Genomic DNA, 23,499 nt, shown 5'->3' on the forward strand with positions numbered 1-23,499 from the left:
TAAGGATCTAGAACTAGAAATTCCATTTGACCCAGTCATCCTGTTACTGGGAATATACCCAAAGGATTATAAATCATGCTGCTATAAAGACACATGCACAAGTATATTTATTGCAGCACTATTCACAATAGTAAAGACTTGGAATCAACCCAAATGTCCATCAATGACAGACAGGATTAAGAAAATGTGGTACATATACACCATGGAATACTATGCAGCCATAAAAAAGGAGGAGTTCATGTCTTTTGTAGGGACATAGATGCAGCTGGAAGCCATCATTCTCAGTGAACTATCGCAAGAACAGAAAACCAAACACCACATGTTGTCACTCATAGGTGGGAATTTAACAATGAGAACACTTGGACACAGGAAGGGGAACATCACACACCGGGGCCTGTTGTGGGGTTGGGGGAGCGGGGAGGGATAGCATTAAGAGATATACCTAATGTAAATGACGAGTTAATGGGTGCAGCACACCAACATGTCACATGTATACATATGTAACAAACCTGCACGTTGTGCACATGTACCCTAGAACATAAAGTATAATAAAAAAGAAAAAACATAAGTGGGAGTTAAACAATGGGCATACATGTAGAGAAAGATGAAAACAATAGACACTGGGGGCTCCAAAAAGGGGTTATGGAGGAAGTGGGGCAGGGGCTGAAAAACTACCAGTTGTGCAGTATGTTCACAATATGAGTGATGGGTTCAAGAGAAACCCAAACCTCAGCATTATGCAATATATCCATGTAACAAACGTGCACATGTACCCCTTGAACTTAAAATAAGAGTTGGAAAGAAAAAAAAAAATTTTTTTTTTTTAATGTGTAAAAGGCTTTATTTGCAGGGGAGCAGGAATTTAATCAAAGAGGCCAAATCCCATGTCATCGTCTGACTCTTCAGACTCCTCCTTCTTCTCATCTTTCTTCTCCTCTGCTGCAGCAGGCGCGGAACTAGCAGCAGGCGCTGCAGAGCCTGGGGCAGCGGAGACGGCCACAGCCCCACCAGCAGGTACACTGGCAAGCTTGCCAATACCCTGGGCAATGACGTCTTCAATGTTTTTTCCATTCAGCTCACTAATAACCTTGTAGAGTCGGTCGTCGTCCGCCTCGATGCCCACACTGTCCAAGATCTTCTTGATGTCCTTGGCGCTGGGGGAGGAGTTACCCCCGAGGGCAGCCAGCAGGTAGGAGGCGACGTAGCGCATCGCCGCGGCGGCGGCGGAGAGGCCTCAGGCGTGCGACCTCGGCGGTGTCAGGGAGGAAAAGAAAAAGAAAAAATTTTTTAAAGATATATAATAATTGTGTGCTTTACTCTGTCTATGGGTGAGGAGTCATGCAGGATTTTGATAAAAGAAATGCTGTATTAGCTGATGTTTTAATATAATATGATGTCATATTTTATCGCTCTGGCTGCTGTGTTGAAGACAGGCTTTGGGGAAAGAAACAAGCATGGAATCAGGAAACCCACTTAAGAGGATTTTGCAGTAATGTAAGTGAGAGATGACATTGGTTCAAACCAAGCTGATATCAGCAGAGGTCATGAAAAATGGTAGCCTTCTGGATATATTTTGAGGTTAGAACCAGTCGGACTTCCTAAGAGTTTGCAAATGGGTAGGAAAGAAAGAGAGGGGTTAAGAACGACTCCAAGGATTTTGGCTTTAATTACTGAAGAATAGAGTTTCCATCAACTTAGATGGGAACACTGTGGACAGAGTCGTTTTGCAGGGGATAGATCAGGAATTTAATTTTGACCACACTAAATTTGAGATGTCGGGCTCGATGGCTCACACCTGTAATCCCAGCAGTTTGAGATGTCTATTTGACATTCAAGAAAAGATGAGTAGGAAGTTGAATATATAAACCTGGAGTTCAAGGGATATGTCTGTCTTGGAGTAATGCATTTGGGAGTCATTGTCATATGGATGGTATCTAAATCCTGAGACTGAATGAGAGCACCAAGCAAATGATTGTTCTAGTTAGAGTAGAAAAAGGTAATTCAAGGAGTGAGCCCTGGGGCATTTCAATATCAGTAGGTTGGGAAGGAGAGAAGGGATCAGCACAGAATAAGAAAGAGCAACTGATGTGGAATAAAAGGAAAACCAGGAATGTTTGGTATTCTGAAAGCTGAGTGAAGAAAAATCAAAGAGGGAGCAATTAAGTGAGTCAAATGCTGCCAATAGGTCAAATAAGATAAGAAAGGGGAACTGACCACTAGCTTAGCAAATTGTTAAAAATGGGTGAAGGGTGATCTTTCAGACAGAGGTGATAGCATAATTGTGAGAGAATGCACAGTGATTTTCAGCAACTGCAAATAATTGAAAACGGATAAAGCATAAGGATATAGCAGGGACAGGAAAGGAAAGCAGCTGGATGGATACTCACAGCCTGGATCACAATGTCATACTAGACATTTTGGATTTACCCTAAAGGCTATGAGAATCCACAGGAAAATTTTATGTTGGGGAGTAACCGGGCCAGATTTGCATTTAAAAGATCAATTAGGCAGTGGTATGAAAAATGAGGAACAAATATGAAGGCAAAGAGGCTAGTTCAGAGGCTGTTAACAGTTGTCTAGGGAGAAACTCAGCCAGTGACCATGGGGATCAAGATGGGAAGGTGACTCAGATAAATATTTAAGAAATACAATCTATAGGACTTAATGACAATTTTGACATGTAGGAAGGCGCTGTTAGAGAGACGAAGGAGTTACAAATTACTCAGGTTCTGGTTTGGGTAAGTGGGTAGGGAGTGGTGCCATTCACCCAGGAACTCTTGAGAAAGAGCAAGATTGCCAGAAAAAAAAAAATCACACACTCACAAAGCGCAGAAAGCAGCCTAGTATCTTAGACTTAGTGCGTTCTCATTTAGTCCTGTTAGGGAGGTGGAAAAACAGGCTTGGAGAGATTAGGTAACTTACCCAAGGTTTACACAGCCAGAAAGTAAGGGTCCAGACGAGAACCCAGTTCCCAACTCCAAGCCTCCTCTTCATTCTACTTCTCCAAAACTGCTGTGCAAAAAACTTTGGGGCAAGGAGAAAGAGAACTTTTAAAAATGAATAGAGAAGGCCAACAGGTGGAGAAAAGAGGGGGTTGTCAGCTTTTTAGGGCAGGTTTCCTAAATATATTTTTTTCTCTAAATCTGCCTGGATGGAAGATACAGAAAATAAAAATGTTTACTTGCAACACATTTGGTTTTATTAAATTGAATGGTTTGTAACGTAAGGTAGGGAAGACACCAAGTTGGTGCTTTTTCAGAACCTCTCAATGTTTTGTTGGCTTGTCTTCATCATCTTAAGGTTATCCACAATAACTAACTACTGATGGGCCCACGGATAGTGCTGAATGGTCCATGCTCTGGTGGTGTTCACAGTCTAGTGAGGAAGATAAACACAGCATTACAATACAAGGTGTTCAAAACATCTAGCAACATCGTTTCTTTAAAAATAAACTTTTTATTTTGGAATAGTTTCAGATTCACAGAAAAGTAGCAAAGGTAGTACAGAGAACTGTCTTATACTCCTTATCCAGTTTCAGTTTCTCTTAATGCCATCATCTTACATCACAGTAGTATATTTATCAAAAATTAAGAAACCAACATTGGTACATTACTTTGAACAAAACCCCAGACTTTATTTGGATTTCACCATTTTTTTAAAAAAGTTCTTTTCCTGTTTTGCAGTCCAGTCCAGGGTCCTCTGCTGCATATTGGTTGTCCTTAGCTCCTCAGTCTCTTCCGATCTGTGGCAGTATTTTGGTCTTTTCTAGTTTTTCTGAAAGCATCAAATTTGAAAAAAAAAATATGTTATACGGTACATGCATATAATATTACTATATATAGCAGATTGAACCACCTTGATTACCTTTGCTGGGGTATATTAAAGGAATAGGTTTATTTGGTGAAAATCAGACATAAAACACCTGAGGCGATGCATCACAGATTATTGTGTAAGGATTGCAGGAAATGCCGCATTAACACACTGTGTTATTGTAATTTCTGCATAGGACATTGAACTACGCAATACCAAGGAGAAGTAAACATTGAACATATCTGTGTTAGCCCATTCGCATTGCTAGAAAGGAATCCCTGAGTATGGGCAATTTACAAAGAAAAAAGGTTTATTGGCTCACTGTTCTGCAGGCTGTACAAGCATGGCATCCACATCTGTTTGGCTTCTGGTGAGAGACTAAGGAAGCTTACAATCGTGGTTGAAGGTGAAGGGGGAGCAGATGCATCACCTAGTGAGAGAAGCAGCAAGACAGACAGGGGAGGTTCTGCACTTCTGAACAACCAGCTATGGTGTGAACTACCAAAGGGAGAATCCACTCATTACCATGGAGAGGGCACCAAGCCATTCATGAGGGATACGCCCCCATGACCCAAACACCTCCCACCAGGCTCCACTTCCAACATTGGGGATTATATTTCAACCCAAGAACTAGAGGGGACAAGCACTCAAACTATATTAATATCATGCATTATAATGTAATGCCACCAAATCATTGCTATGGGTAATTGCCTATGTTACTGAGCTTTATTGCTACCCTGTATGACGTAGTTTTACCGTCTGTAGTTTTACAGACATTAAAATATTTTAAAGTGTGTTTTCACTTATACATGAGTGCTAAATGATGAGAACACATGGACACATGACAGGCAGAACAACACACACTGGGGCCTGTTGGAGGGTGGGAGGTGGGAAGAGGGAGAGGATCAGGAAGAAAAGCTAGTTGATGCTGGGCTTCATACCTGGGTGATGGGATGATCTGTGCAGCAAACCACCATGGCACATGCTTACTTATGTAACAAAACTGCACATCCTGCACATGTGCCTCTGAACTTAAAATAAAAGTTGGAAATAAAAAAATTAAAAATTAAAAAATAAATGACAAGTGCCTGACCAAAAAGTTCATTCTATTATTTCCCTTGTGTTAATAATAATTATTATTACATTACTGTGCTATTCATTAACATAATACACTACATTGAGAATAAAGGGGAGAAAACAAAGGATAAAAAACATTTTAAAGCTTTGATAATTAAAAGCAAAGGGTACTGTTACATAACTAGAAATACAGACCAATTAACAGAATAGAATATCCATAAGTAAAAACAAATAAATAAAGCCTTTGGATTTAAAAACCTGTTTCTCAGAAAAGCTGTCACTTCCTTTGTCCTCCAAAAAAGGACCTGAAAAGTCCCAATCCAAACTTTGGAAAACTATAGTTATGAGATGCTATAAATGTTCAAAGCAGTCAGAAGCAGAAGGATGAATGTGTCTTCTGACTGAATGTGTCATCTTAAATTGGTTGGAGAAAAGGTGAACAATTCAGTAAACTGTTGTGACAACTAGGTAGCCATCTGAAAAAAAATAAAGTAGATTCATACTTCACACTGTACCTCACGATAAACCAGAGAGGAATCAATTATTTAAATGTAGAAAATAATAACAAAGAGCACTCGAAGGAAACATGGAAGAATTCTTTTCTAACCCGAGTTTCAGGGAAAGCCTTCCTAACCATGATTCAAGATTCAAATGCCATAAAAGATGGCCTAGAATTCGATAAAAGACCAGCAGCCCAATAGAAAAACAGGCAAGCCTCATGAGTAGACAAAAGGCAGAAAAGGAAAATATAAATGGCCCCCAAAGACGCTCATCCTCATAATGAGAAAAATGCAGAGAGCAGCCCAAGATGGCTGACTTTGAGGATTGAGTGTTGGATGAAGAGAAGGTGTGCATAGCTGCTAAATTCATCACTCATGCTCCCCTATGGGAATTTAATGAGTATTCAATGATGTTTAATACTTAATAATGACACTCTCCTCAGCGAAGGGGCAGCACAAGCATGTGCCCAGCATAACATGGATCAGTTCACGTCTGTGAAGACAGAGAAGGATATGAAGAACAGGTCTTTTTTTTTTTTTTTTTTTTTTTTTCTGAGACGGAGTCTTGCTCTGGAGTTGCCCAGGCTGGAGTGCAGTGGCCGGATCTCAGCTCACTGCAAGCTCCGCCTCCCGGGTTCTCGCCATTCTCCTGCCTCAGCCTCCGGAGTAGCTGGGACTACAGGCGCCCGCCACCTCGCCCAGCTAGTTTTTAAAATATTTTTTAGTAGAGACGAGGTTTCGCCGTGTTAGCCAGGATGGTCTCGATCTCCTGACCTCGTGATCCACCCGTCTTGGCCTTCCAAAGTGCTGGGATTACAGGCTTGAGCCACCGCGCCCGGCCCAGAACAGGTCTTAATTGCAGAGCACTCTGACCTAGGTAATAGCAGATTTCTAGATCCAAGAAACAAAATTTCCTTTAAATTTGATCACGTATGGAAAAAAGCAAGTGAGCCCCAGCCACAGGAAGTAGATGGAGGTCTGAAGTCTTGGAGAGAATCCGGTGACCCTGCTTTAAGAGCCTACGTGAAAGATCATTATTCCAGCGTCTTCTGTACTGTTTATGCTAAAACTATAGATGGGCAACAGACTATTCCTGCATGCATTGAAAGCCACCAGTTTCAGCCTTAAAACTTCTGAAGTGGTCATTGGAGAGGAAGTTCATCATCACACCTCCTACAGCCCAGGTGGCTGGAGTGCTTAAGATTCACTATTATGAATATGGCAATGTTCAGTTGGTTAGTCATAAAGATGTACAGGATTCACTAACTGTTTCGAATGAAGTCCAAACTGCCAAGGAGTTTATTAAAATCACAGGGAATGCAGAAAGTGACTATCAGACAGCAATTAGTGAAAACGCTCAAACAATGTCAGATACCACATTCTAGGCCTTGCACTGGCAGTTTCCAGTTACCCGCAGGAAAATTGACTGGAACAAGATACTCAGCTACCAGATTGGCAAAGAAATGCAGAATGCTTAAAGACTGAATGTAGGATTCTTCAGTATGAGGAAAGACAAGGATTCAACGTGTCGTCATATGATAAATAAGTGATTTATAAACAAGAGTGATATTTTGCTAAGGCTTTCAAATTTTTCTAGCTTCATAGAATACTGTAGAATCTATAGCATGGTCTTGATTCTTTTATGCTCTCTGCCTTGTAATTTTCTGTTATCACTAGATCTACATGTAAATGTTTTGGTTGTTGTTAATTCTGCTACACTTAATGTTGGAGACAGAGATCTACTTTAGAGTCATTTTACTGTTTAAAGTTTTCCTGGGCCAGGAAACCCTGTTACTGATTTACATAAGGTATTATGTTCATTACTTTCTACCCCTATCCTTCCAAGCACTTCTGGTAATTCAGTGGTTTTTACTGATCCACTAACAGCTAAAGTGGCTATGCTACGAACTATAGCTAAATAAAAGACACATTCATCCTTCTCCTTCTGACTGCTTTGAACATTTATAGCATCTCATAACTACAGTTTTCCAAAGTTTGGATTGGGACTTTTCAGGTCCTTTTTTGGAGGACAAAGGAAGTGACAGCTTTTCTGAGAAACAGGTTTTTAAATCCAAAGGCTTTAACCACATTCCCTGCACATGAACGTGTTTGCTTTTTTTTTTCCCTTCCCTCATTGTCTCCTTCCCATCCAATACCACTGAAGTTATAGACATCTGCATTTTTAGCAGAGTTTTATCCATTTGTTTTTAAAAACTTGAAAAATGCAGATGTTGAAGAAATAATAAGTATCCTACCCTTTTATACTTTGTGGCAGGATTGTGCTATAAGCAAATGAATCAAGCAACTATGTAAATCATGAACAAAAACTAAAAATGAACCAAAGTAAAAAGGATAACTTCCAGGTAGCATCTTTCTATTCTAACCTGTCATTTAAGGGAATAGTGGTGATTCTAAACAGGATGTAAAACTTACTCCCTATTACTGTTCCTCTGTCCTGCCTGCCAAGAACTCAAGTATAACTGTGGTATAGCAGCTCTTTCCAGGTATATTGGTTATACACAGGTTTGTGTGTGATCTCAGAATACACAGCTGACATAGATATGATATGATATTATAATTGGAAATGACGGGTTCATTTACATTGTTCACACTTCTATGAGCAGGCCTTAAGGAAAGAACAGTTTTTTAAAGAACCAGGCCGGGCGCGGTGGCTCACGCCTGTAATCCCAGCACTTTGGGAGGCTGAGGCGGGCGGATCACGAGATCAGGAGATCGAGACCATCCTGGCTAACACGGTGAAACCCCGTTTCTACTAAAAATGCAAAAAATTAGCTGGGCGTGGTGGCGGGCGCCTGTAGTCCCAGCTACTTCGGAGGCTGAGGCAGGAGAATGGCGTGAACCCGGGAGGCGGAGCTTGCAGTGAGCCGAGATCACGCCACTGCACTCCAGCCTGGGCGACTGAGCGAGACTCCGTCTCAAAAAAAAAAAAAAAAAAAAAAAAAAAAAAAGAACCAGGTAGTGTCTTCCTACCTATCTCCAAATACATGTCAAAAAAGAAGGGTGTTTGTGCTTTGACTTTGTTTTTGCTCAGTAACACAGTCAAGCAACAGTTTGTTTCCAAGTGGCCCATTGAGCTGTGTAGGCATTTTTGTTTATTTCAAATAAAGTGCATTGGTATCATTTGTTATTCATGCTATCCATCCATACCACGCTATCTTCTGTATCAGGTAGTCTAACAAAAATGTACCCATTTTGTTCAAAAAAAAAAGAAGCAAAATACAATTACTAAGATTGGCAACCACCCCAAAAATTAATAACTCATTTTATTAGCAAGGCTGTGGAAAAGTAAACACTCTCATACATTCCTAATGGGTAGTATAAACTCCAATAAAGGGCAATATGGCATTATCTATCAAAACTAAGAATAAAGACTATACTTTCAGGGATCATTTCTTCAGTTCATTACTAGAATAGTTTCTCTGAATGTGTAAGGCGTCAGAAACCACAAGGAGGAGGCACAGCATTCTCTAGTGAGTGGGAAGCCAGCTGTTGGTGTTGCTTCGCTGAAACTGCCATTTGCCATTGATAATCGTTCTTCTCTTCCATCAGGAGACTAAGAGGTAGAAAACGCAGTCTGAATGGTATTTTAAAAATTACAAATATAGCATTTCCATTGAACCAGCAATTCGATTTTTGAGTGTTTGCCAATATATCTGAACACATATAAAATATATACAGTGTTCTTAATTTCAGTTTTTTTATAACAGCAAAAGACTGGAAATGATGCAAGTATCTCTCAACAGGATACTGGTTAGATAACTTAAGAATCATTCATACAGTGAAATACTATGACATATAAAAGAATGAGGAGGCCGGGCGAGGTGGCTCAAGCCTGTAATCCCAGCACTTTGGGAGGCCGAGACGGGTGGATCACGAGGTCAGGAGATCGAGACCATCCTGGCTAACACAGTGAAACCCCGTCTCTACTAAAAATACAAAAACTTAGCCGGGCGAGGTGGCAGGCGCCTGTAGTCCCAGCTACTCGGGAGGCTGAGGCAGGAGAATGGCGTGAACCCGGGAGGCGGAGCTTGCAGTGAGCTGAGATCCGGCCACTGCACTCCAGCCTGGGTGACAGAGCAAGACTCCGTCTCAAAAAAAAAAAAAAAAAAAAAAAAAAAAAAAAAAAAAAAAAAAAAAAAAAAAAAAAGAATGAGGAAACTGTATTTGTACCAATATGAAAAGATCTCCAAGATGTACTGCTAAGAGTAAAAAAATCAAGGTGCCAAACACAGTATAATACACTATGTAAGAAAGGAGGTAAAATAAGAGTATATATGCTACGTAAAGAACCCTGAGACGGGGCAGGCATGGTGGCTCTCGCCTGTAATCCCAACACTTTGGGAGGCCAAGGCGGGTAGATCACGAGGTCAGGAGATCGAGAACATCCTGGCCAACACGGTGAAACCCCGTCTCTACTAAAAATACCAAAAAAAAAAAAAAAAAAAAAAAAAATGTGCGTGGTGGCACGTGCCTGTAGTCCCATCTACTCGGGAGGCTGAGGCAGAAGAATTGCTTGAACCCGAGAGGCAGAGGTTGCAGTGAGCCAAGATCGTGCCAGCCTGGCTAACAGTGAGACTCTGTCTCAAAAAAAAAAAAGAACCCTGAAAAAAATTGCATTTACAGGGATTAACTGATTGGGGGAAGGTAGAGTGAACTGGAAAGATAGGAGAGGAATAGGAGCAAGACTTTTCACTCTATAACTTTCATTGTTGTTTCCGTTTTTGAATCATATGAATGTATTACTTATTCAAGAAAAGGTGAGCTAAAAGATGAAACGAACATTTTAGGCAATGAAAACTAGCTGAAGAAAGAGGGTTGTTCAATGAGTCCATAAAGTATGCAACAAATCTCGTCATGTTTCAAAGAATAGAAACACTGAATTATGTTACATGTATTAAAACATTTTACAGTTAAGTGTACATATTAAAAACAAGCGCAACCACCAAAACAACAGCAATGCAAACTGTAGTTTCTAAGCCAGTGTAGGGAACAAAAGGGAATATAGAAAGCATTATCAATCCTACAGAAGGAAGGAAAGGAAAAAGAAAGTTTAAAAAAATGGTAAAAAAGAAAATACGAAGCGAGATGGTAGAAAAAGCTCTCCAAATATGGCAATCATAATACATTTAAACATATGGAATCCATCAACTAAAAGACAATTATCAGAATAGATATGCACATGGCTATTTGTTGAAGCCTTATTTATAACAGCAATAGACTGGAAACAACTCAAATGTTCTCTTAATAGAGGTCTGGTATGTCCACAAAATGAGGTACTGTGCAGTTTTGAAAAGGAACAAAGAATATGTCTACGTTCTCTGAGGGAGTGATGCCCAAGATGTGTTGCTTGTTTTAAAGAAAGCAGGGTGGATAAAAGTGTGTATAATATCATACCAGCTACGTAAGGGAAGAGAAATAAATAAATAAATGTGTGTGTGTGTGTGTGTGTATATAATCCTATGTCTTCCTTTATATATTTTTTTGTTTAAAAATACAATATATATTTGAATTTAAAAGGGAAAGATAAGTCACGATATAAAGAAAAGTGATTACCTATGGGGGTGGGAACAAATAGCATAAAGAAGCAGGGTGAAAAGCTAGTCTTCTTTGAGTATACCTCCTTCTGTAGAGTTGACTTTGGAACCATGTAAGTATATTACACAATTTTAACATACCTTTTTAGAAAAGCAATTCTAAAACAATAGTTAGGAAGGATAAATACGATCTAGTATTTGATAGCACAACAGAGTGACTATAGTTAATAATTTAATCGTACATTTTAAAATAACTAAAAGAATATAATTGGATTACTTGTAACATAAAAGATAAATGCTGGAGGTGATGTATACCCCATTGATACTGATATGATTATTATACTTTGTATGCCTGTATCACAATATCTCATATATCCTATAAATATATACACCTACTATGTAACCACAAAAATTAAAAATAAAATATTTTAAGTCAAAAGCAAAATGAAACAAATGAACCTGTGTATCCAGAAGCTAACATAATCACACATAAAGTAACTTTAAAACACAACAACATTGATGTATATTCTAACAGGATACATCTTAAGGTAGGGACAAAAATATCTGCAAAAGAATCTTAAACTCTTTGTAGTAATCATATTTTTGGTGGCATAGCTGGTATTGTTACTCTGAAACTGTTATCTGTATATGGTAGGAAAACACAGATGAGTGAGATGATAACACAGATTGTTTGCTGTTGTCTTGAGAACTAGGATTTTATTTGTGGGAGAAAGACGATGCAGATTGTTGAGGTGAAGTAAAACTTCTTTAGCCTTGAATCTTGATTGGAAAGATCATAATGACCAGAGCCCAGATTTTTTCTCCAAACACCATTTCACAATAAAAGGAACCAGGGATCCTAGGAGAAATGCTGACGTCTAGTCTGGGGGCAGGAAATGGACAAGTAGAGCCTCCAATATCTTGGAGTCTCAGAAAGCAAGGAGGCTATCACAGACCAATAAGGTTCTGTCAAAAGGACACAGTAGCCAGGGTGTAGAGGCTCCCACTGGCCAAAGTCCTGCTGGACAATTTGAGCATCAATAAGGAGATTAACTAACGGATTGAAATACATCAAATGTTTAAACTTATATGCTTATGATAATACTGGGAAAAAATTGGTCACGTTTGAAAGATGATAGGGAACCAGCTCATTATTTTGGAAACCAATAAATAAAGGGAAAGAGTCAAGCATTTATCCTGCCTATCCTATGCAAACTGTACTGGTAGGTTCCAAATAGCAGATGAAGGGAAGTTTTCTTTATTTAAAAAAAGTCAGCTAATAACTGAATATAGAATGATAGGATATCACTGTTCTGCAACTCTTAATGAATTAAGGGACAACCAGATATTATGTGTCTCCTGATGGGAGAACTCCATATACCCTATGAGCAGTCTAGCCAAGGTAACTGAGCCTGAATCTGATAAAGCCTCTAACGTAAAGCACCAATTTGTAGGAAATACAGAAGACAGAGAATATGTTAAATGGTTACCATAGGAACGAAATCCACAAAGCTCAACTGGGGAAACCCTACAAGAGAAAAAACTTGATTTATTCATCACATTCCTAGGAAAAAAAGGAAAAATAAGAAGGGACCCCTAAGGCTCAAAAGACTTAGAGACTTGAGAAGCATGTGAATCAAATGTGATGCATGGACCTTATTGGTTCTTGATTCTGACAAACTAAACCTCTCTCTCTCTCTCTCTCTCTCTCACACACACACACACACACACACACACGCACATACACAAGCATTTATGAAACATTGGGAAATTTGAACAAAGAAAGGATATTTGATAATATTAAGAAATTGTATTTTAGGTGTAATCATGGGTGCATGGTTATATTTAATAAAGCTTTCTTAATTTTGTAGGTACATAATATTTATGGTTGTAAGAATATACAATCTGGGATTTGCTTCAGAATAATATGGGAAAGGAGAGGGTGAGAAGGTATGGATGACGGAAACAAAATTAGACAAGAGCTGACAATTGTTGAAGCAAGGTGGTAAGGTTCACTGTATTGTACATTCTATTTTTGTAATGAAATCTTTTTAAAATTTTTCCATTTAATAGGTAGGTCACAAAGGAATACAAAAATAAGGATATAATTGATCAATAATATTAAGAGCTGGTCTGGGAAAAGACTAATAAAATAGACAAATTTCTTGGCATGTCCATGAAATACATCAAGAATACAAAAGGGGACATGATTCAGATTTAGAAGCGACTTAAGAACTACATGCAAAACCTCACACAACTTTATACTGACAAATTTTGACCTCCAGAGAATACTTTGCAATATCTGGAGGCATTTTCGTTGTCACAAATGGCAGGGGGCAGGGGAGGGTGGTGGGGCAGGGTGCTACTGACATCTAGTTGGTAGAGGTCAAGGATGTTGCTAAACATTCTAGAATGCACAGGACGGCCTCCCACAACCAAGAATTAGCCAGCCCAAAACGTCCATAATTCTGAGATTGAGAAGCCCTGAGCCAACTTAAATTGGCATGCTTCTAGGAAAATATTATCAAAACTGACCCAAGAAGTTGAAAATCTTGATAATAACCTCGACTATTGCATTATTCTCTGCCATAACCAGAGAAGAAATTGAAATGATTTTCAAAAATCTACCTGTTCTCAAAAAGGCAGCAAGTGAGTAAGTTCTACCAGATAAGTTTCACCAAGACTGCAAGTAACACATAATTTTCATTTCATCTGAACAGTTCCAAAGAAAAAGATGGGAAACTATCAAAGCCATTTTACAATCAGGCATAATCTTGATACTGAAATGAAACAAGGACTGGTAAAAATAGAAGGCTATAGGCTGACATAATTTAAAAACAAAGGTTTGAAAATTATAAATAAAATATTACTAAATTGCATCTAGTGTGTATTAAATCTAGTGTGTTTATCGTGATCAAGTGTGGTTTAGCTCAGGAATAAAAATAAGGAAACATATCGATGTAATTCACACATTAGCCAAGTAAAGGAATAAAACCGTAGTTTTTTCCATGCATGCAGAAAAAGAATCCAATACAATTCAACATTCTTTCAAAATAATATTAATAGTAAAGTTTTAGGAAGCCAAGGAGAAAAAGAAACTATTTTAATGTGATAATGGTGTCTTCTGGAAACCTACTGCAGACCTATTTAATTGTGAAATATTACACCTAGTCCCATCAAAGTCAGGAGCAAGAAGTGATAACCACTATCCCCACTACAAGGGTCATTAAGATTTAAAAGACAAAAGCACAGTTTTTACTCTTAGCAAATCATATGACTATCTAGAAAACCGAAAAGTATCACCTTCAAACCACTAGATTTAATATAAGAGTTTAACAGAGAGTGGATATTAAGTAAACGTACAAAAATAATTTCCCTATACACAATAATGATCAATTAAAATATAACAGCCGAAAAAATACCAAGAAATAAACTTAACCAAAAACTTCAAGACTTTTGTCATCGCGTCCATGTGAAGAGACCACCAAACAGGGTTTGTGTGAGCAATAAAGCTTTTTAATCACCTGGGTGCAGGCGGGCTGAGTCAGCGAAGGGAAATAAGGGTGGGGCCCTTTTATAGGATTTGGGTAGGTAAAGGAAAATTACATTCAAAGGGGGGTTGTTCTTTGGTGGGCAGGAGTGGGGGTCACAAGGTGCTCAGTGGGGGAGTTTTTGAGCCAGGATGAGCCAGGAAAAGGAATTGCACAAGATAATGTCATCTCTTAAGGCAAGGACCGGCCATTTTCACTTCTTTTGTGGTGGAATGTCATCAGTTAAGGCGGGGCAGGGCATTTGCACTTCTTTTGTGATTCTTCAGTTACTTCAGGCCATCTGGGCATATACGTGCAAGTCACAGGGGATGCGATGGCTTGGCTTGGACTCAGAGGCCTGACAACTTTCTTGGAGAAAAATATAAAGTTTACCGAAAGAAATAAAACAAGCTCCGAATAAATAAATGTACATTTTTTTTGTAGACAGGAAAGCAAAACACTGTCAATACGTCCATTCTCCCCAAACAAATCTACAAATTCAATGCAATCACAATAAAAATCAGAATTTTCGACTGGGCATGGTGGCTTTACACCTGTAATCTCAGCACTTTGAAAGTCCTAGGAGGGAGATCACTTGAGGCCAGGAGTTCAAGACCTGCCTGCACAATATACACCCCACCTCTACAAGAAAATGAAAAAGTTAATGGAGCATGGTGTCATGCACCTGTAGTCCTAGATACTTGAGAGGCTGAGGCAGGAGGATTGCTTGAGCCCAAGAGTTCAAGGCTGCAGTGAGCTATAATTGTGCCACTGCACTCCAGCCTAGGTGACAGAGTGAGACCCGGACTCACCCAAAAGTAATTTCCTTAGAACCTGACCCGATGATTCTAAAATTCCAAAGTAGTACAATATTGGTGAAGGAATAGAAAAATAGATTGATGAAACAGACTCATGAGTATGCTCAAAGCAGCATTTCAAATCAAGGGAAAAGAATTACTCAGTAAATGGTGTTAGCATAACTGGCTAACCATTTAGGAAAATATTAAGCTAAATTTCTGTCTAGACCCATTTAGAAAAATACAGAGGAATTAAAAGTTACAGATAAAAAGCACAACAATAAAAATATGAGATAAATGATCATTTACTCATGATCTTGGGGCAAGAAGATTTTTATTTACTTATTTATTTAGAGAGAGAGAATCTTACTCTATCACCCAGGCTGGAGTGCAGTGGTATGATCTTGGTTCACTGCAACCTCTGCCTCCCGGGTTCAAGTGATTCTTGTCCCTCAGTCTCCAGAGTAGCTGGGATTACAAATGTGCACCACCGTGCCTGGCTAATTTTTGTACTTTAGTAGAGACAGGGTTGACTTTATTCATTTCTGAGGGCTGCTGCAACACATTACCACAAACTGGGTGGCTTACAACAGAAAACTATTCTCTTACAGTCTGGAGGCCAGAAGTCCTAAATCAAGGTGTCAGCAGGATTGGTTCCTTCTGAAAGCACTGAGGGTCAATCCATTCCATGCCTTTTTCCTAGCTTCTGGTGGCTGCTGGCAATCCTGGGTGTTCTTTGGCTAGTAAATACATTGCTCCCATTTCTGCCTGAGTCTTCTCATCACTACCTTCTTCTTGTGTGTCATGTCCTCTTCCTATAAGGATGCTCATCATTAGATTTAGGGACCGGTTGGAAAATCTGACTGGATCTCATCTCCAGATCCTTAACTACAGCTGCAAAGACTCTTTTTCCATATAATATCACATTCACAGGTTCTAGGTGGACATATCCTTTGTGGGGGTGGAGGGCACTGTTCAACTCACTCCAAAGGCCTTTTAATTTAAGACAAAAGGGAAAAGATTCATAAATTTGACTTCATTCAAAATAAAAGCTATATGAAAACAAGACATCATAAATAATGTTAATAGACAAATTACTTACAGGAAAACATGTGTGATATCTCTTTTACATTTATTTTAGAGAAAAGGTTAAAGTCCAGAATATATAAGTTGTGAAACTAGGCCTCATAAAACTTAGAAACTAGGCCTCATATAGAAAAAAAATTAACACCAGGTGGCTCTGGATAGGGTCCCACCCTGCCTCGATAGGGACCCACCCTGATAGGGTCCCACCCTGCCAATTCCGGGAAACAACCTCATGGGGTCCCACCCTGCCAATTCCGGGGGTCCCACCCTGCCTCGAAGTTCCCGGAATCAACAACTCCAGGAAAAAACCTCATAAGGTCCTGCTCTAACCAATTAGCATAAGACACCTTGCTCAGGCCATAGCTAGACCCAATCATTTTGCGCCTTAAGCTTTGTTTGAATTTCGCGCCATAAGCTGTGTTTGAACTTGTGTTTGCCTATATAAACAGCCTGTAACAAGCAGTCGGGGTCCCAGGGCCAACTTAGAGCTTGGGACCCTAGCGCGCTAGTAATAAATAACTCTCTGCTGTGAATCTCGTGTCGGTGATCCTTCGCGGCGACCCCTGCCCAGGAGGGAATCGACAGTTCGGTTCCAACAGTTGTAAAAATTGCTGTAACTCAAAAAGAAAAAGACAAACAATCCAATAGAGAAATGACCAAGTATACGAGCAGTTCTGTTAGGGAAGCAAGAGCCTAGGAGAGCCAGAGTAACACCATTTTAAGTTCAGCTTCATCTTGTGATGAACAAGGCCCATTCCTTGCCAGTCACGACCCACATTCATATTTACAGTTGAGGAAACAACCTAAAGACACTTACAAGGGGACACTCCTATAACAGTGGAAAGTCTCGATGTCCCAATATGTGGGGAAAAGAAAGAGAGATCAGACTGTTATTGTGTCTATGTAGAAAGAAGTAGACATAAGAGACTCCATTTTATTCTGTACTCAGAACTTCTGCCTTGAGATGCTGTTAATCTGGAACCCTAGCCCCAACCCTGTGCTGGCAGAGACGTGTGCTGTGTTGACTCAAGGTTTAATGGATTTAGGGCTATGCAGGATGTGCTTTGTTAAAAAAGTGCTTGGAGGCAGTATGCTTGTTAAAAGTCATCTCCATTCTCTAATCTCAAGTACCCAGGAACACAATATACTGCGGAAGGCTGCAGAGACCTCTGCCTAGGAAAGCCAGGTATTGACCAAGGTTTCTCCCCTTGTGATAGCCTGAGATATGGCTTCCTGGGAAGGGAAAGACCTGACAGTTCCCCAGCCTGACACCCATAAAGGGTCTGTGCTGAGGAGGATTAGTGAAAGAGGAAGGCCTCTTTGCAGATGAAATAAGAGGAAGGCATCTGTCTCCTGCTTGTCCCTGGGCAATGGAATGTCTCTGTGTAAAACCCGATTGTATGTTCTATTTACTGAGATAGGAGAAAACCGCCTTAGGGCTGGAGATGAGACATGCTAGGGGCAATACTGCTCTTTATTGCACTGAGATGTTTGTATAGGTGCACATCAAGGCACAGCACCTTTCCTTAAACTTATTTATGACACAGAGATCTTTGTTCACATGTTTTCCTGCTGACCCTCTCCCCACTATTACCCTATTGTCTTGCCGCATCCCCCTCTCTGAGATGGTAGAGATAATAATCAATAAATACTGAGGGAACTCACCAGATCAGTGCCGGAGAGGGTCCTCCTTATACTGAGCCCCGGTCCCCTGGGCCCACTTTTCTTTCTCTATACTTTGTCTCTGTGTCTCTTTCTTTTCTCAGTCTCTAGTCCCACCTGACGAGAAATGCCCACAGGTGTGGAGGGGCAGGCCACCCCTTCACCAATACCCATAACAATACGCATTTTCAAGATAATTATAGTTATGCATTGACGTCTTCACACACTAAATGTCAAGGATAGTTTTCTTTAAATCAACAGAAGAATAAATTTTGTCATGCTGTCTGCTCACCCTCACATAGACACAGATTGGTTTAGTCTTTACGTGGACAAGACCGCTACGTAAGAAAAACCTAAAACAAAGACAGTGCGTTCATCTGCCTGCTTTCTGAGGACATCCTACTCTGTAACAGAGTAGTTTCTAGTAAACTTGCTTCCTTCACTGTGCTCTGTGACTCACCTTGAATTCCTGCACGAGATCTGAGAACTCCCTCCTGGAGTCTGCATTGAGACCCCTTTCTGGTAACAGGTTTTAACTGGAAGAAGAAATAAAACGAACTAAATAAATAAACATAAATTAAACTAAAACAAACATTAGAAGATGATCAATGACATTAATATTCAAGAAAATAAAAATTAAAAGATGCCCTATATTTATATCAAAATTTAAAATGCACATTTCCAAACACCTCTATGCATTCACAAGAAGACATATATGTATGTTTACTGAAGTACTGTTTTCAAGAGTTCTAATGGAGAAACAAACTAAATGCTTACCAATAAAGGAATGCCTATATAAATCATGGTGTATGAGGTAACTATCTATGTAATAACAGGACTAGATCTTCATGGTAGAATTTTGAGTGAATAAAGCAATATGCAAAATGTAGGTACAGTATAATACAGTTCATATTACATGAATACACAGAAAACAACACTACATATTTTATATACAGTTCTACATATATATGTAAATCCATAGAAATCTGGAAGGATACAAACCAACCTAATAATGGTGGTTACCTTTGGGAACGGAGATAAAGGGGACTGTGACAGAGGGTGATAGACATAGGGAACTTTAGTCTAATCTTCAACATTTCAAAATTTTTCATTGAGAGTGCATTCATATGTTACCTGTATAATTTTTAAAAAATAATTCTTAAAGAGAGTGAATGGGAAATAATGAAAAGGAAATAGTGTATGGACTTTTTTTTTTCAAGAAATTAAATAATAAAGGAATTATTTTTTATTATGATGAGAATAAGCAAACTGTAGAACATCTACTAGAAGGAAGATTAGTAGAGACATTAATGTAAAATGTAAAATGCTTATAATGTGAAGTTTTAAACTTTTTGAATTTTAAAAAATTGGTATGATGAAAAAATTTCAGTAATATAAGGGAGCAACAATAAAATTGTCTCAGGAACTTGGAAATACAATTTTATTTGAGAGTCACACTATAAAGTGAATGTATAATGAATCAGAGAAAAATCACCTTCACAAAACGTAATGCCTTCCACTGGCAAGTCTTGGCTATAAGTTCATTTGATAATTTTGACATGTGTAAGGAAAGAATGTGTCAGTAAGCCATGGAAGTGTAGAAAAGGAGAATCAGTGAGGCCAACATGGACACAGCAGACTTGTCAGTTTCTCCATCTTTCCAACGGGATTAGCAATAGTGCCTACTTCATACAGTTAGCGTACAAAGCAAACAGCACCTGGTATTTGGTGAGGCTGCTCATTATTAAAGGGAGGAAATGTGGTGGTCAGGCCAATATAAACGGTGTCATAGTTCTAGTTCTCATTATCAACTAGCATCTTGGTTTTCATACGTCAGGTCCGGTGAGGTAATCAGCACGAGTCAGCCTCCTGACTCCACTAGTTCTGGGACACTGAACAGATCCAGTTTCTGAGACTGCAAGACTGAAAGTCCAGCCTGGACCGAGGTTGAAAAAGCACCAAGGCAATGCCATCCAGCAAGACCTCTTGTTAGCCAGCCAGTAGTCTTTTGTAGTGACACCCTACCTTTGCCATACCTAATCTACTCAAACTTCCAAACAGCTTGAAGGGGAGTGGGGAAGGTCTATGCAGAAGAAATAAAAGAGCTGGAAAAATAAATTAAAATATTAACAGGTGTTTGTGTGAAGGAATTATGGGTGATTTAAATATTTTCTTTGTTTTACTTTTCTATACTTTCCATGTTTTATTTAGTGTGTATTACTTTAATATTTAATATAAATATATTTAAGATTTAACATAAATATAAATATTTAATGTTTCGTAAACATGTTTAAATGATGGTGAAGCGAAGAAAAAGAGAGGCTCTAGCTCGAAGGGGCCACAAGGGTAGAGAAACGACTTCTGAGGCTACAGCTGAGGGGAAGATGTCAGCGAGTTAGGGGCAGAGCAGGGATGATCCAGATGCTAGTCCAAGTTCGAGACCAGTCTGGTCAACATGGGGAAACCCCGTCTGTACTAAAAATACAAAAATTAGCGGGCGTGAAGGCAGGCGCCTGTAATCCCAGCTATTCGGGAGGCTGAGGCAGGAGAGAATCGCTTGAACCCGGGAGGCGGAGGTTGCAGTGAGTGGAGATCGCGTCACTGCACTCCAGCCTGCCCGACAGAGCGAGACTCCGTCTCAAAAAAATAAAAATAAAAAAAGATGCAAGTCCAAGATGCACTTGCTTTCCGTGGAAAGACTTTTTCTTCCACTGTGCACCTAGATTTTGAAGTGGCTTGTTATTTTCCAGTTATTGCATTTGCGTGGCGAATGACTGCAATGGAAAGCATATGCTTGAGAATTCTAAGTGTGTCACGATATCTAACTGTATCACTGACTGGTTGTTGAACCTGAAAGTCCCAGATTTGAGTTCTTAAGCATTCCCTCCTTCCTCATGATCATTACCAAATTACTAGTCACCTCTTAGGTGCCTGCCTCTATGCTAAATTGGGCGGAGGTTTTGGGGAGGAATTGAGGGAGCTTATGAGGAGAGAAATAAAAAGATAAACGAAAATGCAAAGTCACCGTGGCCTGGATGAGGTGGCTAAGGAAGGCTTAGAACTTGAGGTCAATCGGTCTAATTCTCTTATCCCGCGATTCAGGGAATAGGTGGTACTTAAGCAGAAACTTGAAAGGTTTGCAAGGTTTGAATAAGCAGAGAGCAAGAGGTGGGGGTAGAGGGAGGGGCCGGAGATGAACGGAGCAAAGGCACTGGGGTCCTGGCCGGGCCGCCCCAGTGGTTGCAGACTGATTCCACGAAGCCAGTAAGCAGCGTTATCTGCAAGCTGCTGCCTTTTTTTGAAACGGAGTTTCACTCTTGTCTCCCAGGCTGGAGTGCAGTGGCACAATCTCGGCTCACTGCAACCTCACCTCCCAGGTTCAAGCAATTATCCTACCTCAGTCTCCCGAGTAGCTGGGACTACAGGAGCACGCCACCACGCCCAGCTAATTTTTGTATTTGTATCGGGTGGGGGGAGGTTCTCCATGTTGGCCAGGCTGGTCTCGAACTCCTGACCTCAAGTGATCCGCCCGCCTCAGGCTCCCAAAGTGCTGAGATTACAGGAGTGAGCCACCGCACCCGGCCATTGCAAGCTGCTTTTATTATTTTATTTTTATTTATTTTTTTGAGACGGAGTCTTACTCGGTCGCCCGGGCTAGTGTGCAGTGGCATGACCTCGGCTCACTGCAACCTCTGCCTCCTGGGTTCAAGCGATTCTCCCGCCTCAGCCTCCCGAGTAGCTGGGATTACAGGCGCGCGCTACCATGCCGGACTAATTTTGTATTTCTAGTACAGATGGGGTTTCGCCATGGTGGCCAGGCTGGTCTCGAACTCCTGACCTCAGGTGATCCACCCGCCTCGGCCTCCCAAAGTGCTAGGATTACAGGAGTGAGCCACCGCGCGCGGCCTCCAAGCTTCTTATGCAGCCTTCCTTCTCCACTTTATTTTCAGCTGAATCTTTATTGCCTCAGCCATGTGACCTACGTGCGCACGAGGGAGCCATCCAAAGCAGTTATAGGATCTCTTTCAGCTCGAGTCCTGCCAACGCCGCCTTCCGGGCCCGCCAGCTCCCAGCTGTTCCCCGCCTGGGGCACTGGCTTCCTCAGAGCGCACCATTGCCTCCTCCCTCCCAAGCCCGCAGACTCGCCAGTTACTAAGGAGTAAAGTACCCCAGGGAGTTCCTGTTTGATAGGTCTGGCTGGAAGTGAGGCGTGTAATCTGAGCTTTTAAAGTCAAAATCTAAAATACAATAAAGACCCAGAAATCCAAGTCTTTAGACCTGGAACACAAGCGTGTCTTTCAGTTTTGAAGTTTGCTTTAGGTTCCTGTATAAAACTAGTCCTGTAGAAGAAAGAAGAGCCTCCTCAACATCCGGTGTGCACAGCAAGTGTGGAAAACTGAAATAGTCATCTGAGGTGTTTCGAAAATAAACCTCGGAAAGCACATTGCCTACGATGACACATTCTCGGCCCCGGGGCGGGCGAGCCCCCGGGTCGCAGCGCGCAGCTGCCAGAACCCGCCGCGCCCGCCCCGCCTACCGCTCGCGTCTCCCGCAAGGTGCAGGCGGCGCAGCGGTCGCTGACCTGTTGGCGGCGGCCGGGCCGGAGGCTGTGGGCCGCGGAGGTCTCCCGGGGTTGAGCGGAGGATGCAGGAGCCACGCGCGGAGGCCGGACGGGACTAAGGGGGCAGGAGTGGCTACTGGGGCGCTGCGGTGGGGCTCTAGACCGTGGGAGGCCGGTGCTAGTGCTGGCGCGTGGTGGGCCCCGGAGGCCGCTGGAGTCCGGAGAGCTACGCGGAACCCGCAGCGCCAGGCCTGAGCGGTGGGAGGGCTCTGCGGCGCCTGGCGTTCAGGCCTCCCACCACGAGGGTGGAGCAGCGTTGGATACTTGTTCCTTAGGGACCGAAGGCTCCGGTGGCACCCGGGCTGTTTCTCAGAGGACGATTAGTAACGTCTCGCCATGAGGAGCCGAAGTAACTCCGGGGTCCGGCTGGACGGCTACGCTCGGCTGGTGCAACAGACCATCCTGTGCCATCAGGTAAGTGCAGGGGTGTCGCTCGTAATCACCGAGCGAGAATGTAGCGTGCCATAGCTTGGACGGAGACCTTGGATGAACTCCGTGTGTGTGTGTGTGAGAGAGAGAGAGAGAGAGACAGAGAGCTTGCATGAACTCCACGTGAGTGTGTGTGTATCTGTATCTGTATCTGTAGCAGGTTCTCCCGCCCCCTCCGTGTGTGTGTGTGTGTGTGTGTGTGTGTGTGTGTCTGTGTCTGTGTCTGTAGCAGGTTCTCCCGCCCCCTAGCTGGGGAGGTGGTAAAGGACCCTGAAGGAAAGGTAGATGTTGGACCAGGAACAGAGTCGGTCAGGCACCTTTAGCCAGGAGCCTCCAGTCACGGCTTCGCACCCTTCTCCAGCTCCCCCCAGGCCATAGCAGGGTTCCAGGAGCAGAGTTGCAAGAAGTGTTGTCACTTGTTTATTGACATAC

The 23,499-nt window shown here is 41.3% G+C and overlaps 1 protein-coding gene, 1 long non-coding RNA gene, 1 other non-coding gene and 2 pseudogenes across 7 annotated transcripts in view; 3 read left to right on the forward strand and 2 right to left on the reverse strand.

The window, feature by feature from the left end:
- Positions 1-813: 813 nt before the first annotated feature.
- Positions 814-1,237, reverse strand: LOC105464744 (large ribosomal subunit protein P2 pseudogene; annotated as a pseudogene).
- A 1,515-nt stretch (positions 1,238-2,752) lies between these two features.
- LOC139360608 (uncharacterized) lies at positions 2,753-22,722 on the reverse strand. 2 transcript variants are annotated; one of them, XR_011618112.1, is made up of 5 exons: positions 22,600-22,722; positions 18,478-18,553; positions 8,786-8,961; positions 4,133-4,841; positions 2,753-3,774 (listed from the first exon to the last, which is right to left on the reverse strand). It is a non-coding gene; the product is annotated as an uncharacterized lncRNA (long non-coding RNA). The 2 variants fall into 2 exon arrangements; XR_011618114.1 differs by lacking the exon at positions 8,786-8,961.
- LOC105464745 (F-actin-capping protein subunit alpha-1-like) lies at positions 5,696-6,962 on the forward strand (annotated as a pseudogene).
- On the forward strand, positions 8,776-8,991 carry LOC112423653 (small nucleolar RNA U3). Its single transcript, XR_003014125.2, has one exon. It is a non-coding gene; the product is annotated as a small nucleolar RNA U3 (small nucleolar RNA).
- Positions 22,549-23,499, forward strand: part of LOC105464743 (phosphorylase kinase regulatory subunit alpha 1) — a 130,686-nt gene continuing 129,735 nt past the window's right edge. For 3 of the 4 annotated variants that reach the window (XM_011712795.3, XM_011712796.3, XM_011712798.3), the window contains exon 1: positions 22,549-23,052. In XM_011712795.3, the coding sequence (XP_011711097.1) occupies positions 22,975-23,052 (78 nt within the window). In that variant the 5' untranslated portion in view covers positions 22,549-22,974. The remainder of the gene's footprint in view (positions 23,053-23,499) is intronic. The other variant, XM_011712797.3, reaches the window with a different exon arrangement.

The sequence above is a fragment of the Macaca nemestrina genome, chromosome X (genome assembly GCF_043159975.1).
Source record: "Macaca nemestrina isolate mMacNem1 chromosome X, mMacNem.hap1, whole genome shotgun sequence".
In the NCBI taxonomy this organism is placed as follows: Eukaryota; Metazoa; Chordata; class Mammalia; order Primates; family Cercopithecidae; genus Macaca; species Macaca nemestrina.